Below are 15,969 nucleotides of genomic sequence, written 5' to 3'. Positions count from 1 at the left end.
TTCCTCATTTGTAAAATGAGCCAAAGAAGAAAATGACAAAACACTTTAGTATCTATGCCAAGAAAAGACCAAATAGGATCATAAAAAGTTGAATATGACTGAAAATGACAACAAAAAAGAGCTTATAAAATGGGGGAGAAGGAATGATCAGATTTGTGTTTTAAAAAGATCAATTTGACAACTGAGTGGAGAATAGGTTGAAGTAGAGGAAGACAAGTGGTAGACAGACCAACCAACAGATTATTGCACTAGTCCAGTCACAAGGCAATAAGGTTGTATACCACAGTGATTGCACAGGATATCCTCAAGGATTTGACTTTTGGGATCAGATCTCCTCAAAGGAAGAATCTGTTGATTGGTCTCCCTGACATATCTCTCTCCACTCCAGTTTATTCTCCATTCAGTTGTCAAATTGGTCTTCCTAAAAATACTGGTGTAACCATTCACTCATCCCACCTCTTCCATCTAATAAAACTATAGAGACTCCCTAATAGGAATCCAAACACTATCAAAAGTTTCTCAATTAATGAAAACTGACTTTTTATATTTAATATATGCCACATTTTTCTCTGGAAAGTGACAAAAATGGAGGAGGGTGAGGTTCCATAAAAGAGCTCAAAGAAATATAAAGCCCTAAGAGAACATACAAATACAATAAGTAACTCCTGTTCTAGAGAAATTAGCCTCATGACTCAGGCAAGGAAATATCAATCACATTTGGAAGGTACTCTGACAGCCTCTACCATAAGCTCTCCAGTAACAGGAAGCATCCAGGAGCATCCCATTCTACTTCTGAATAGCTGTGATTATTGCACCTAGTTAAATTAGTATTTCTACAATCCATTGTTGGGAGGGACCTCATAGAGCATCTAGTCAGAACATCCTCACTAACAGAGATGAGAAAACTGAGACCATTTACACCTTTTTAAAAAAATAATTAAGGGTTTTTTTCTCCCAAGGGGAAGGACATCACAGGTTCCAGTAGACATAGGAAAGGTAATACTTAATAAAATGTGTGATGCATACCTTACCTTGGAAAAACAGATAAAATAGCTATTCAATTTTGATAATTTTAGGCAAATTAATTTTCACTTTTCCCCTTTTCTCCAGATCCCAATCCCCTGATCTGTTAGTTTTCATTCTTGGAGTTTATAAAATCAAAATTTAGAATTGGAAAGGAGAACTGCTAGCTAACATCCCTTATATAATGAATGAGGAAAATGAGGCACAGTTAATTAAATTGTTTTCTTGAAGTCATACAATTAAGTGATATAGGCAGGATTTGAAAATAGGCCATCTGACTTTAAATCTAGGGCTCTTTCCACCATCCCATATAATTTTTTAAATTTGCAACATTGCCCATTTTTTCTCTCCCTTCTGTCCTATTTCATCCCATCTCATCCCATCCCATCCCTACTATTACCCTCTGAAGACTATGTGTGACTTTTGGAGGATTGAGGGAAATCACACTCCAGGGTTTTCCATCAACATTTTCATACATGTGAAGTCCAATTACCACAAACATCAGTGTCATCTGGAAAAGCAGTGTAAAAGTTGGATGGCTTAACGTCTCCCTTGATAACCTTGGAGAAAAGGGAAAGGTCAATTCCTTGAAGCCCATGACTGTTTTGGCTTTTCCTTTGTACCTCCAGCACTTAGTACAAGACCTGACACATAGTACATGTTTAATAAATTCTTGGGGCTTTTTGTCTTGTTTTGTTTATTTATTTGTTTGCTTTTTGCTGAGGCAATGGGAGTTAAGTGACTTACCCAGGGTCACACAGCCAGGACGCGTTAAGTGTCTGAGGTCACATTTGAACTCAGGTCTTCCTGACTTCAGGGCCGGTGCTCCATCCACTTCACTACGTAGCTGTTCCCAAATTCTTGTTGATTGAGCTGTTGACAGGTTATACTTTAAAAGACGCCAGGTCTTTCCATTAGCACAAACTGATTACTCTCATCTCCTCACTGTCCACTCAGCCAGGTGTGTATGGGGAGGGGAGTGGGGAGAAGGGAAGCTGACAAGTACGGGTCCCCAATATCAATGGCCCCAGTGACCCATCTAGTGAATTTTATTTCTTACTCAACGTTTAGACAAATACTGAGCCTTTTATGATACCCCCCTTATATCATGACATTTCTCATCAACTATGTTTGCGCTAGCCCTTCGTCCAGCCAACCACCTTATAGGCAGGGAGAGACCAGGGACCCAAAGTGGTCCTTCCTCCCTGGGTACCACGCCCGGGGCGTGGCTGGAAGGGAGGACCTGAGTCGAAGGTCATCTCCCCCGCATCTTCGGGGGCAACCCGGCCGTTCCCAGTCTCCTCCACTTCGCCAAGCAACCCGAGTCTGGGGAGGGGCCGTCTCCCCAGGGACTCCGGGGCAGCCTGGAGGAAAAGCGGCTCTCCATCCACCCACAGCGTCACAGTGACGGGAAGGGAGGAGGGAGGGAGGAAGTAGAGGCCAGTCGCTCAGGGAGACAGCAGCTGGAGCTGCAATAGCCACAGCATCAGCATCAGCCCCCGCCCTCCCCTCCTCCCACTCCTGTTCTCCTCCTCCTCACCTCTCTTCTCCTCTCCTCTCTCAACCCCCCGCTGGCCCCGCGACCCGGAAAGATGGCAGCCGAGGGGCTGCACGAGAACGAGACCCTGGCATCTCTGAAAAGCGAGGCCGAGAGCCTGAAGAGCAAACTGGAGGAGGAGCGGGCCAAGCTGCACGATGTGGAGCGTGAGTGCGCGGAGCCGGGGCCCAGGATGGGCGTGCGTGCAAGAGGCTCGGGGAGCTAGGGCTGGAGGGGGATGGGGATGCTGGGGGAGGGTCTGGGGATCAGGGGCTGGGGTGGGAAAGGAGGTAATGGCTGTAGCTCCTGCTGCTGGATGGATTATGCTGGCCCTCCTGCCTGTTCTGAGAGCAGGGTGTTGTTGTTTTTTTCCCCCTGGGTGGAGATCTCAGCTGGGTAAACAGGAAAAGCTCGTGCCCTTTGATAGGGAGAGAGGGCAATCTGGGAGCATAGGGAAGGGACTGAGCGCTTGTAGCTTCTTGTCCTTGGCAGGAGATTTTGAGGAAAGAGACTACAGTGTTCCTCCAGGGATTGTCCTGGTCGGAACGAAGCCTGTTGATGCTTTGAAAACAGGTTACACTCCCTTTGACTCCCCCCCTTCCCCAAGGAGTTCCCTTGGGTACCATTCTCATTTCCGAACTCTGCCCCAATAGGAGACCTGCTGAGAGAGGCATCATTTGCTCACCCTAGGGGTCACCGAAAGGCAGGAACGAATGCCCGCCTGAGGCTGCCTCTGTGATTTACATTCTTTTCTGTGACCTACAAAATGTTTATGAAAGTCATATTTGGCTTGTGACTGTTGTGGTTAAAATAACCCTCCCGAAGGGATTTATGTGGAAAATTTTATATACCGGTAGACTCGTAAATAGTGCTGGGGAATACAAAAATGTCAGTAGTAAGATCAGGGAATTGAGAGAGTTTCAAGAGGACCCAGTGGCCAGAAATAGGAGCCCACTTCCCAAATACCAGTGTGGTCATGGCCCTCTGTTCCTAGATATACAGCCACTGACCTTGTCAAGCTTGTATGGTAATGTGTTTTGATCTGAGAACCCTGAGTTCCTAAATTCTTTTGGAGCCCTCTCCCCCAATTAATTCTGATTATGGGTCAGTACTCTGGTCTTTCTCAGTAGCTGATTTCCAACCCCCAAAGTATCCACAGCTAAGGAAAATTTGCTACAACTCATCCCTTAACTTCAAAGATTAAAGTTACAATTGTTCTTTTCCTTGAAGAATGGCAACCCCATGATTATCTTTGCCCAGTGATAGTCTTTCATATTTTAGCAGTAGTTGGGTTTCTGATACTTTTTTTCCTTTCTCCCTTCAATGGCCTTTTCCTTTGCTTTTGATTTCAGAAAGAAAATAGAGGGTGGAGAATTCACTTTTGGATTGTTTTGTTTTTATGGGGCAACGGTGGGAAAAAACTTAACAATTTCTGAAATGTAAAGTTGGCTGATTTAGGACTAAAGCAGATGTTTCAGAATAATAACATTATTGTTTTGTTAGATAAAGCAGGAGAATAGAATCCTGTAAATATATGCAAATACTATTCATCACTAACAGATTTCAAGACAGGTCATCTATGACTGAGCCAATTAGGTGACTATTTTTAAAAGGCTCTTGGATAAGTCATCTTCCTATGACCACTTTCTCTTTTGGCAAGGAGTTTCAGGAAGGCTTTAGAAAGATGTTATTTTCTACCAACTTTTCAAGTCACTTTTGTGACTTGCACAAAGATGATTCCAGAAAAACATTATCTACAGACTGATCTCCTTTACTCAAAAAAGCACAGTAGCACCCCACTGCCTTAAGTATCAAGAATTTAGCTCTGACTTCAATGTCTTTTACACTATGGCTCTAATTTATCTTTCTAATCTTATCTTTTACTACCTCCTCTCATAGTTTGTGTGTATATGTATGTGTATGTATAGGTATCTATATATGTGTATATGTATATGTATGTATGTAGGTGTCTTTAGGTATATGTATGTAAACATGTGTCTATGTATGCACGTATAGACACACATATTTATGGCCCCTATCTGTACCTGTGTACTTTGGGCAAGTTATATTTATCAGTTTCCTCATCTGTAAAACAAGGAGATTAAGGGAGATAGTGATGAAGAGTAAACTGAGGTTCTAAACCGAGATGGGCTTCTTTTCTCTCTCTCCTTCCTTCCCCAAAGTAACCAAGGGCGGGGTTCGGCAGCAAATGAATTTGCTACTTAATGCTGTATGGAAACAAAGTCTTTATTGATAGTAAAGGGATAGACAGGCATTTGGCCTTCAGGAAGATCCAAACTGCCTGCAAAGGGGGACGTCAGTTGACCGGCATTGGCTGGTATACACCAAATGCAAAGATTTCATTTTTCAGCCTTCCTTATATACATCAAAACAATGTTTGCACAGAGATGTTATCAAGAGGTTCCGGAGATATATGTCAATAATATAAGAATTCTCTGTTGTTGTAAATAAGACAGGAATTTTCTTATTATTGTAAATAAGACAAAAATTCTCCATTGTTATCTCCTTCAGTCTCTCCCCAGAAAGGAATTTCAGATCATTAGAATGGGGGCTGAAAACTGAAACTAGCCCAAAGGAAGTTGGAGATTAAGGAATATCAAGGGGGCTACCGCCCCCAACAATAGCATCAAGGACTCTTCAATTTGTAAATCTAGGAATCTGTGAACTTACCCCATTAACATTTTCTTACCTATACGACTTTGATAATATATCAAAGTTGGAAGAAATCTAAGAGGCTCTGCTATAGTACAATCTATATCCAAAAGTACATTGCTTGTCAAGGTAGTTTATTCCATTTTTTGGATAGCTTTGATTGTTAAATTTTCCTCTTTGCCCATTCCATTGTTGCTGTACCAGTCCAGTCCCTCTTCCATGGGAGAATCATTCAAATATTTGAGTTAGTTAGCTTGCTCTTATTATGTCTTTTCAGAAAACATGGGTTTTTTTCTTCATACTTAGAATCTTCCCTTGTCAAAATTTTCACCATTCTTGAAAACCCATTTCAAATACTGCCTCCTTCATGAACGGATTCCCCTCTGAATTCCCATGCAATTTTTCCTCTTTCTTATGACACATCACATTTTGCCTTATATAGAATAAAATTATATTTTGCTTGGAAGACTCAAATAAGAAGAGAGGAGGAAGAGTTGCATCAGTGAGAGCAGTATTGATGAGGCTAGTAGCAGTGCAGAGAATTGTGGAAATCCCCTTTTGGTCAGAGGAACAGGTTCTTTGTGAAAGAATTCACAAACCTGAAGAGTTTTAGATGGCAAAAATGGAAGTTTATTGTTGGATAGGAAGCCAGTTTTGCTAAGAGACTGACTTCCTTAGTGGCAAAGTCCTATTAGGGAAATGGAGGCTGACACTGAGAAGAGAATGCCTTCTCCATGGGCCGGGTCCTAGCAGCTATACCAAGGAACGAGGCATAGTCCTGCTTTGGACATTCTGCAAAGAAATGAGTAAAAGGAAACCTATTTTATAACCACCTCTTGGCCAGGGGATGGGAGAGGAGAGGGAGTTGAAGCAGCCTGAGCTGATCAGGAGATATTTTCAATTGAATGTGAAATCTTTCCTGAGTCTATGACTTCCCAAAAGATCAATAGGAGTTTGATTTGCCCTTGAATGGTATTGCTTCCTCTTGAAAGGAGGTAAAACTATTTAGAGTCTGGGTTTTTGCAGATTAAAGGAGATGTGGTTTTTGTGATTTTACAAGATTTTTACAGAGTTCACTCAGGTCATACAGAGTTCACAATGTGGACTAAATCATGGATCAATCAGTCAACAATCATCACTTAAGTGCTGACTGCATGTCAGGCACTATGCTAAGTTCTGGGGATACAAAAAAAAAGATATAAAAACATATTAGTTTGTACAAGATCCTTTGTACCTTTGCACTTCTTCTTTTCATCAGGAAGTGAAGAGCTCTTTATAGTCAATTAACAAACATTTATTAAGAGTTTACTATATGTCAGGAAAATGTTTTAGCTACCGGGCATGCAAAGATTAAAAAGTGAGGTAATTCCTTCCTGCAGGGAGCTTATTAATTGGGGGTAAATATCTCCAATACTTGTGCAGCTTGTTTCAGTCATGTCTACTTCTCACCCATTTGGGGTTTTCTTGGGAAAGGTTTTCTTTCTTTGGGGAGGGAGGGGAAAGGGAAAGGAAGGGGGGAAGAAAAAGGGGAGGAGAAAGTGGGATAGAGGAGGACAGAAGATAGATTTTCATTAATTGAAAAAATAAAGTTGAATTTTTAAAAACCACATCCTTTATCTTTGACAAAGAGAAGATTCAATTCAGTTCCAATTGATCAATGATGGACAGAATCAGATACATCCAGAGAAGGAACACTAGGAAATGAATGTGGACTATTTGCATTTTTGTTTTTCTTCCCAAGTTATTTTTACCTTCTGAATCCAATTTTTCTTGTGCAACAAAAGAACTGTACGGATCTGCACATATGTATTGTATCTAAGATATACTTTAGCATGTTTAACATGTATGATGAGACTGCCTCCCATCTAGGGGAAGAGGTGGAGGGAGGGAAGGGAAAAGTTGGAGCAGAAGTGAGTGCAAGGGAAAATTACCCATGCATATGTTCTGTCAATAGAAAGCTATAATAAAAAAATCAACATCCTTCCTAAATATAGATGCCTAGAACTGAGCACAATGATCCATATGTAATCTGACCAGCACAGAAGAAAGCCAGACCATAGCTTCCTTATTCCAGCATGTTCTCTCTCTAAAGTGTCTAACAGTGGTTGAGAGAGACTCCCATCCTAAAGATTCTGGTTGACTAACCTGCTTCTGGGAGCCAGGGATCCTACTTGTCAGCATCTCTCTTTCTCCTTCCCTATGCACATAATCAAGTCAGATTGATACACTCCATTACCTTGTAGGGCTACTTTACAAGTGTCCAAGTGCTAAATCAGCTACATCCAGAAAAGGAACACTGGGAAATAAGTGTAAACTGTTATTTTTACCTTCTGAATCCAATTCTTCCTGTGCAACAAGAAATTCGGTTCTACACACATATATTGTATCTAGAATATACTGTAATATATTTAACATGTATAAGACTGCCTGCCATCTGGGGGAGGGGGTTGGGGGAGGAAGGGAAAAAATCTGAATAGAAGTAAGTGCAAGGGATAATGTTGTAAAAAATTACCCATGCATATGTACTGTCAAAAAAAAAGTTATAATTATAAAATAAAATTTAAATTAAAAAAAAAAAAAAGAACAAGTGTCCAAGTGTCCTGAACTCTCTATTCTACTAACAAGTTCTGACACAGTCTCATTCTCATCTTCCCTATAACTTTCTTTGTGGGAACAGTGTGAGTGGATGAGACAAAATATGTTTAAAAAATACATGCTCTTATCCTTTGACCTAGCAAGGCCATTACAAAGCATAAATCCCATAAAATATCTTTTAGAAAAGGAAAAGGACCTATAATGTGCAAAATATTTATAGCAGTTCTCTTCTCAGGGCAAAAAATTGAAAACTGAGAGGATGTTCATTAATTGGGGAATGGCTGAATAAATTGTGGCATGTGATTATGATGGAATATTATTGTTCTACGGGAAATGATGAGCAGGATGCCCTCAGGAAAATCCTCCTTGAATTCAAGCAAAGTAAATTGTATTGTGTACAGAATAATAGCAGTGTATGATCAGCTATAAAGGACTTTGCTATTCTCAGCATTACAATGATTCACAACTACTCTGAAGGACTAATGGTGAAAAATCCTATCTATACCACAGAAAGAACTGATTGTGTCTGAATACAGATTGAAGTATAAAAAAAAGAGACACATGCTCTGCCTACTTCAAGCTCCTTCCTGCCATACTAAAAAAAGTACCTAGTCTGCTCTGCACTAGGAAGATAGTCCAGCTTTGAATGTCTTGACCACCCTAACCCTCCCCACCTTGGCCCCCAACAAAAACCATGGGCATAACTGAGTGCCTGTTTTTTTAAACAGCTGTAATATTAGTTGTATCTAGCATTTGAGGAGGTTTAGAAAAACAGCTCCATGAAGACTGGAAATCCACAAAGGAATATATATATATATATATATATATATATATATATATATATATATATATATATATATATATATATATATATATATATATATATATATATATATATATAAAATATTATATGTATGTATATATATATATATATATATATATATATATCTGTCCATGAGAAGCTTAGGCTATACATCACAACCCTCTTTTGCATTTCCTTCTTCTGTTCAGATGACCTGTAGAAGAAGTGTCAAACTCAAATAGAAAGGGATTTAGGGGTCATTAAACCAAACATAAGGATCCCTGCCATGATGATTGACTTAGAAAATCAGGTATTTTTCCCTATTTTTTTATTAATTTTATAATTATAACATTTTTGACAGTACATATGCATAGGTAATTTTTTACAACATTATCCCTTGTATTCCCTTCTGTTCTGAATATTTCCCCTCCTTCCCTCCACCTCCTCCCCTAGATGGCAGGCATTCTCATACATATTAAATATGTTATAGTATATCCTAGGTACAATATATATATGTGCAGAACCGAATTTTGTTGTTGTTGCAAAAGGAAGAATTGGATTCGAAAGGTAAAAATAAACTGGGGAGAAAAACAAAAAATGCTCACAGTTTACACTCATTTCCCAGTGTTCCTTTTCTGGGTATAGCTGATTCTGTCCATCACTGACCAATTGAAATTGGATTAGCTCTTCTCTATGTTGAAGATATCCACTTCCATCAGAATACATCCTCATACAGTATCATTATTGAAGTGTATAATGATCTCCTAGTTCTTCTCTTTTCACTCAGCATCAGTTGATGTAAGTCTCTCTAAGTCTCTTTGTATTCTTCCTGTTGGTCAAGAAAATCAGGTATTGACATCATCTATGTTCTATTGTATTTTTATTTGTTTGTTAAATACTTCTCAATTATGTTTTAATTTGGTTCTCTATGTTTGATATCTCTGGCTTATATTGTATAATTACAAAACAATAATATAATTTCTGTTTCTCTTTGGATTGATTTTTACCTAAATATTCACCATACTTTTATTCCCCTTCTCTGCCATACTCATTTAGATGCGTAGGAATGGAAATTATGAGAGAGTAGTAGTCTAGAAGCCAAGGGAAAAAAGAATGTGTTAAATATTCTTAAAAATTTGAAGAGACATTTTGCTTTTAAATATTTAAACTCACTGGTAATTTTGTGGAGAGTAATTTCAGGAGAGTAGTTGAGGTAGACTCTTCATTGCAATGTTTTAAAGTAGGGGACATTTGATTGGAGTTATAAGCATAAGGAAAACACCCAGCAAAGAGGAAGAGATTAAAAATGAACAAGAAAGGAAATGATTGATAAAGTTCTTAAAGGAGGGATAAAGGGAAAGGAAAAGATCAAAGGTATAAATAAAGGACATTTAGTTAGAAGAAAGGCCACCCTTCTGAGATGGAAGAAGGAAAGAAAGGGTAAAATATTGAAGTTAAATAAATACCAAGCATATCTTATTTAAGATTCTGGGCATTTGTGCTCATATTTGTTTTTAAAGGTGGTTCCTAGAAGGGGGATCCATCAGGAAGCCACTCTCCCAAAAATTGTTTATCTTATAACTATATATACATATATGTCACTGATATTCATCTCATTAGTGGCTTTTTCCTTTTAATCCTTTAATTCAAAGAAATTAAATGTGTTTGCACAGAATTTTGGGAATTGGCAGAAATTAAAGAGTTAATTTGAATTTTAAATTAATATCATTAGGAAGGGAAAAGGAAAATATTCTGGTAAAAATAAATAATGGTTGGCATATATCCTTGCTTTCACTACATACAGAATTTCTGCCTTGATTATGTGTCAGGCCTTTTTATTTTAGAATCTAAACAGCAATGTTAGAATGTAAACATTTTCGGTGGAGGTGGAAGGGAGGATTAGGATACTTAATTCTTTATGCTCCAAGCAGCATATGTTGGTGAGTGGCTATTAAAATAAAACACACACACACACACACACACACACACACACGAATACATCTCTCCTATGAGATGATAATTAACTGTATTTATCAGACTTCAGATGTTATTTGCACATCAGAAGGGAGGTAAGGTTGCCAGATCTGTTTGAAAAGCTTTTTAAAAAAACATACAACATAGGCAGTGGGCCAGATAAGTTTCTTAAATATATGGAAATTCCCTTTCAGAGTGCATGTTAAGAAATGCAAAAATGCTTTCATAGTTTGAATAGATGGAAGGAGGAATCTATTAAAGAATATCCCATATGGGATCTCATAAAGCAGAAAAAACGCTGGCTTTAGACAGAGGTTCTACCTTCAGAATCTGCCTCTCATACTACCTGTGTGACTTTGGCCAAGTACTTAACTGTCTGGGCCCTCAGTTCCTTCATTAGTAAGGGATGAAATTATACTCCACCTTTAAGGCTCTTTACAGCTGTAAACCTATGACCCTGACAATCACATGTATAAAGCACTTTCCAGTTTATAAAAGAACTTAGATCATCTCATTTGATCTTCACTCTACCCTTTTAGGGCAGATTGTGTAATTATTATTATTATCATTATTGGTTTGTAGTTTGAGAAAGGGCATTCTCCAGAAAAGGGGAGAACAAAGTACTGAGAAATTACATGATTTGACTGAGGTATTTAGTGGATAGCAGAGGAAGAAGCAGGACAGACCCAAACTATTTTTGATTCCAGTACACTATACCATAGGGAAAGTGTCTATGCCTAGAGAAACATACAAACATACAGGGGGAAAGAATTGAGTGTTCGTTTAGTTGGCTATTTTTTTTTTCATAGTAGTGAGCCTTTTCCTACTAGTAAGTTCCTGGATAAGAATGTGCATGTGTGGGGCAGCTAGGTGGTGCAGTGGATAGAGCACCAGATCTGGTCTCAGATACTTAACACTTCCTAGCTGTGTGACCCTGGGCAAGTCATTTAACCCCAGCCTCAGGGGGGAAAAAATGTACATGTGCTTGTAAATAGAAAATGCCATTCACATCCAGAGAAGGAACTATGTGGTCTGAATGAAGATTGAAGCATACTATTTTCACTTTTTTGGTTGTTTTATCTTTTACATAGTTTTCCCCCTTTTGTTTTGATTCTACTTTCACAACATGACTAATATGGAAAAATGATTCATATGATTGTACATGTATAACCTATATCAGATTGCTCACAGTCATGGGGAGGTAGGGAGAAAAACCTGGAACACAGTCTTATAAAAGTGAATGTTGAAAATTATGTTTACATGTAATTGGAAAAAATGAAATACTATTAAGTGGGCAAAATATCTCAAATGTCAGAATGTCTCAATAAATTAACAGAACATGACTCTTGGGAAAAAATGTCACCACCCCCCCAAAAAAAGTCTTCCCAGCTTAATCTGATTTTTTAAAAACAGAATAATATGTCTTAAGGAGAAAAGAAAAATAAAAATGTAGAGAGGATATCCCAAAAATCATTAAAGCTAAGCATTGCAAACTTTTGGCAAACCCTTTACATCTATACGTACATATGTGTATTCGTATATATGTATATATACACACACATTTTGGAGGGTGGAGGTTGGGGAGATTATAGAAATAATTTGAGATTTTTCCCAAAAAGTATAAGCATCGTCCTAGAAAGAGTTTGCTATTGTTACATAAAAGTAACTGTGGCTTCAGTAACAGCAATAAGGCTGCTGAGAATAAAAGCTGTTCCAGGGCTTTGATGACTGTCCCTGCATCCTCCATCTTATCCTCCTGGCCGCAAGAAATCCTTGGCTCACTAGTACTTTGGGGAGGGAATCCGGTTTCCCTAGATTTATTCGAGGCTCCTCTTAAATTCCACATTTGTAGCAGCCATTCCTTTCCCCTTCCTCACCCTACCTCAGTCCCAGATGGTAGTAGTACCTTCTTCCAAATTAGCTTTATCTGCTCTGTGCCTATCTTACATAGGTTTAGGTATTTATATAGTCTTCCCCATTAGAATGTAAACTCCTTGAAGACAGGATTCCCTCCCCCCCCCCCTTTTTTTTCTTCTCATAGTCTTAGAGCATTACCTGACATGCAGTAAGAACTAAAAGAAGAAAAAAGTTTGTTGACTGATAAGGCACAAGTATGCGATAAGCAATGTCTCACAACACACTCACAGCCCAGAATAGGCTTTCTCTCCCTTTTCTCATCTGTGTCATTTGAGTCCCAGTTCAAATGATGCAGTGAAAAGTATCCCTGGGATGAGAGTCAGGAAACCTAAAGTCTAATTCTTACCTAAAGATTAACTATCTATATTCATTAGTATCAATCGACCAATCAATAATCATCTATTAAGCACCTTTTATGTGCCTGGCATAATGCTAAGTGCAGAAGGAAAAAAGTAGTAGTAGGGAAATTATTTTACCTCCCTTGACTTTGCTTTCTTCACTGTAAATCAAAGCCATTTTACTAAAAAATGAACCCAGTAAACCCCTAAAAAATGAGTCCCAATCTTTATGACAGTAAAGTCTCATGAGAGCCTCCCCCCTACTTTGCAAAAACAGTCATAGGATTCAAGTGGGCAACAAATCTCAACACCTCCCAGACCTTCAGTTCCCTCTTCTGCAAAGGGAAAAAGACAGTAGCTTATAACATCTACCTCCCAGAGTTGTTGGGAAGAATGTACTTGACAAGTTCTAAAGCTAGTCCATATTGTTAACTAGTTTTAGAAAGGGAAATGCAAACAACTCCAGTATCTTTGGCAAGGAAAGCCAAATGCAGTCACAAAGAACTGGATCCGACTGAAGCAAACAAAGAAACAATATAGGAGCAACAATATAATTAACTAAAAAGTATCAGCAGAATTGCTTTGCAGGATCCTTCTAAGGCAGGAGTGTTAGAAAGAAGCAGCTTTGTTTTTTTCCCTGATTACTCTCAAGCCTTCAATTTTCTATATAAGGTATTGCATTAGACACTGGGATATAAAAATTTTAAAGCAGCAGAAATTGGCAGTCTTGTGGGATGATGTAACACATACACTGGCTCTCCCTGCTTTAATTATGGTCAACTTTATGAAGGGGGGAGGCCTTTTGATATAGTAAAAAGAGTGCTAGATTGGAGGTTCAAGGACTGAGTTTGCCCTTACAATCTAGGGCATAGAATGCTGGAATTGGAACCAGGAAGATTCACCTTCCCAAGTTCAAATCTGGCCTTATTTCAAGCTGTGTGAACCTGGGCAAGTCATTTAACTCTATTTCCCTCAGTTTCCTCATCTGTAAAATGACCTGGAGAAGAAAATGACAAACTACTCTAGTATCTCTGCCAAGAAATCCCCAAATGGGACCATAAAGAGTTGGACAGGACTGAACAACGCAGCCTTTGAACCCTTGAGCTGGCAAATGACTTCACTTTTCTGCACCTCAGTTTTCTCATCTTTAATGAGGACTTGTTGAACTTGTTCCAACTCTAAATCTTTAAGATTCTGATTATTTTTCATATCTGCCCTTGTGTCTTCTGCTTGTGTCTGCACCCCATGAGGAAGTGCTTAGAGAGTTGACCTGAACTTAGGAAAACCCAAGTTCAAATTGGCCTTAGAGACTTACTGCATGTGTGACCCTGGGAAAGTCATGGAACATGTTTGCCTTGGTTTCCTCAGCTGTAAAATGGGAATATTAATAAACCTACCTTCCAGAGTTGTTGTAAGGCTAAAATGAGAAGATGTTTGTAAAGTGTTTACAAACCTTAAAGCTCTAGAAAAATGTTTAGTATTGTTATTTATTTTTACACTATCAAGTTGTATAAATTCCTGAACAGCAAAACACGGATTGAATTATACTAAAAAGCGATTTAGTCAAAATATCCCAGGAAGTCATTTTCCTTGAATGTTAAATAGAAACTACTTTCAGATAACTGGAGATATTTTTAAGCTATTACAATACTCTGGAAACACTGTAACTAGTTAATTGAGAGAGCTTGCTTGTTCCTCACTCTGTGTTTCCTGAAAACATGAATTCTGTGAAGTGAATCTTGCCAAAAAAAAAAAAAAAAAAAAAAAAAAAAAGCAATACCAAACTTTCTTACTTTTCACCCAAACCTACTTTGGCTCCTGGAAACATCTATTTCTAACATCATAGATTCATCAAACTCCTTACCTGATGCCTCAGGCACAAAGACAGAATCTTGCTCCTTTTGAGAGCTTGTGTTTGCAATGTTATAAGGTTGAATTCTGCTAAGGTCAATTTGTAAATGTTCCAGTTTAGATATGCTAGTAAATTCAAGCTTCATTTTTTTTGTGCCATACAGTTCGCTTTTAATTTGATGCAAAGGAAACAGGTGAGGGAAAATAAGGAATAATTCAGAAGAATTCTATGTTGACATATAGGTTTTACTCCTATCTTTCTCACCAATCTTTCTGTCACTTTTGGGGGGCTTTTGGTCTTTCCATCCCCTAAATGTAGGTGTTCTCCAAGAACTTCTCCTTGATCTTCTTGTCCATCTATACTCCTTCCTGCTGCGATCCTTCTCCATCCCTGAATTCTACCCACTGACATCCTTCTCTCCAAGTTCAGCTTTGCTTCTACTTTCTCCATGAAGCTTTCCCTAATCCTTTCAGCTAAAAATGATTCCTTCCCCACCTAGTTTCTCGGGTCATGCTATTTTGACTTCTCTTATGTAGGAAATTTTCTAAATTATATTGTAATTATTTCTGTATATCTTACACAAATAGGAAAAAGAAGTTTGGCATAGAGAGCTGACCTGAGTGTCAGGAAGACTGGGTTATACCCTCCTTCTGACATATTCTGGCTTTGTGACCCCGGGCAAGTCACAACCTTACAGTATCCATAGGCAGTTATCTAGCATTGTAAGTCATGGAGCAAATTTTGATCTCCATTGGTTCAAAGTTTCCAAATTCAGTCTTACTTTCCAGTTAAGAAGAAAGGAAATAAAAGGCAGCAAGGTGACACAGTGACACCTGAATGTTCCAGTGGATAGATCACCAACTAGAGTCAGGAGGACCTGAGTTCAAATGTGGCCTTAGATATTTCCTAATTTTCTGACTCTGGGAAAATCACTTAATCCTGACTGCCTCCCTCCCCTCTAAAAAAAAAAAAAAAAAAAAAAAAAAAAAAAAAAAGGAAAGAAATAAGCATTAAATAATGTTATTTATTTAATTAATGGCCTACTGTGTTTCAGGTAGCATCCTAAGCACTTTTCAAAAATTATCTCATGATCTCACAACAGTACTGAAAGGAACATGCTATTATTATCCTCATTTTACAGTTGAAGAAATTGGGGCAGACAGGTTAAATGATTTACTAAAAATCAAAAAGCTAGTTAAATATCTGAGGTTGGTTTTAAACACAAGTCTTTTTGGCCCCTAGTGTTCTATCCACTAGA

General features: G+C 38.4%; 1 protein-coding gene across 1 annotated transcript in view; it reads left to right on the top strand.

Annotated features, from left to right (window-relative positions):
* GNB5 (G protein subunit beta 5) overlaps positions 1–15,969 on the top strand; it is a 54,760-nt gene that overhangs the window by 4,260 nt on the left and 34,531 nt on the right. Inside the window, exon 2 of the mRNA XM_074294528.1 lies at positions 2,616–2,727. Coding sequence (XP_074150629.1) covers positions 2,616–2,727 — 112 coding nt within the window. The remainder of the gene's footprint in view (positions 1–2,615; positions 2,728–15,969) is intronic.

This window comes from Sminthopsis crassicaudata, chromosome 2 (genome assembly GCF_048593235.1).
Source record: "Sminthopsis crassicaudata isolate SCR6 chromosome 2, ASM4859323v1, whole genome shotgun sequence".
Classification (NCBI taxonomy): domain Eukaryota; kingdom Metazoa; phylum Chordata; class Mammalia; order Dasyuromorphia; family Dasyuridae; genus Sminthopsis; species Sminthopsis crassicaudata.
This window is presented reverse-complemented; position numbering and strand designations above follow the sequence as displayed.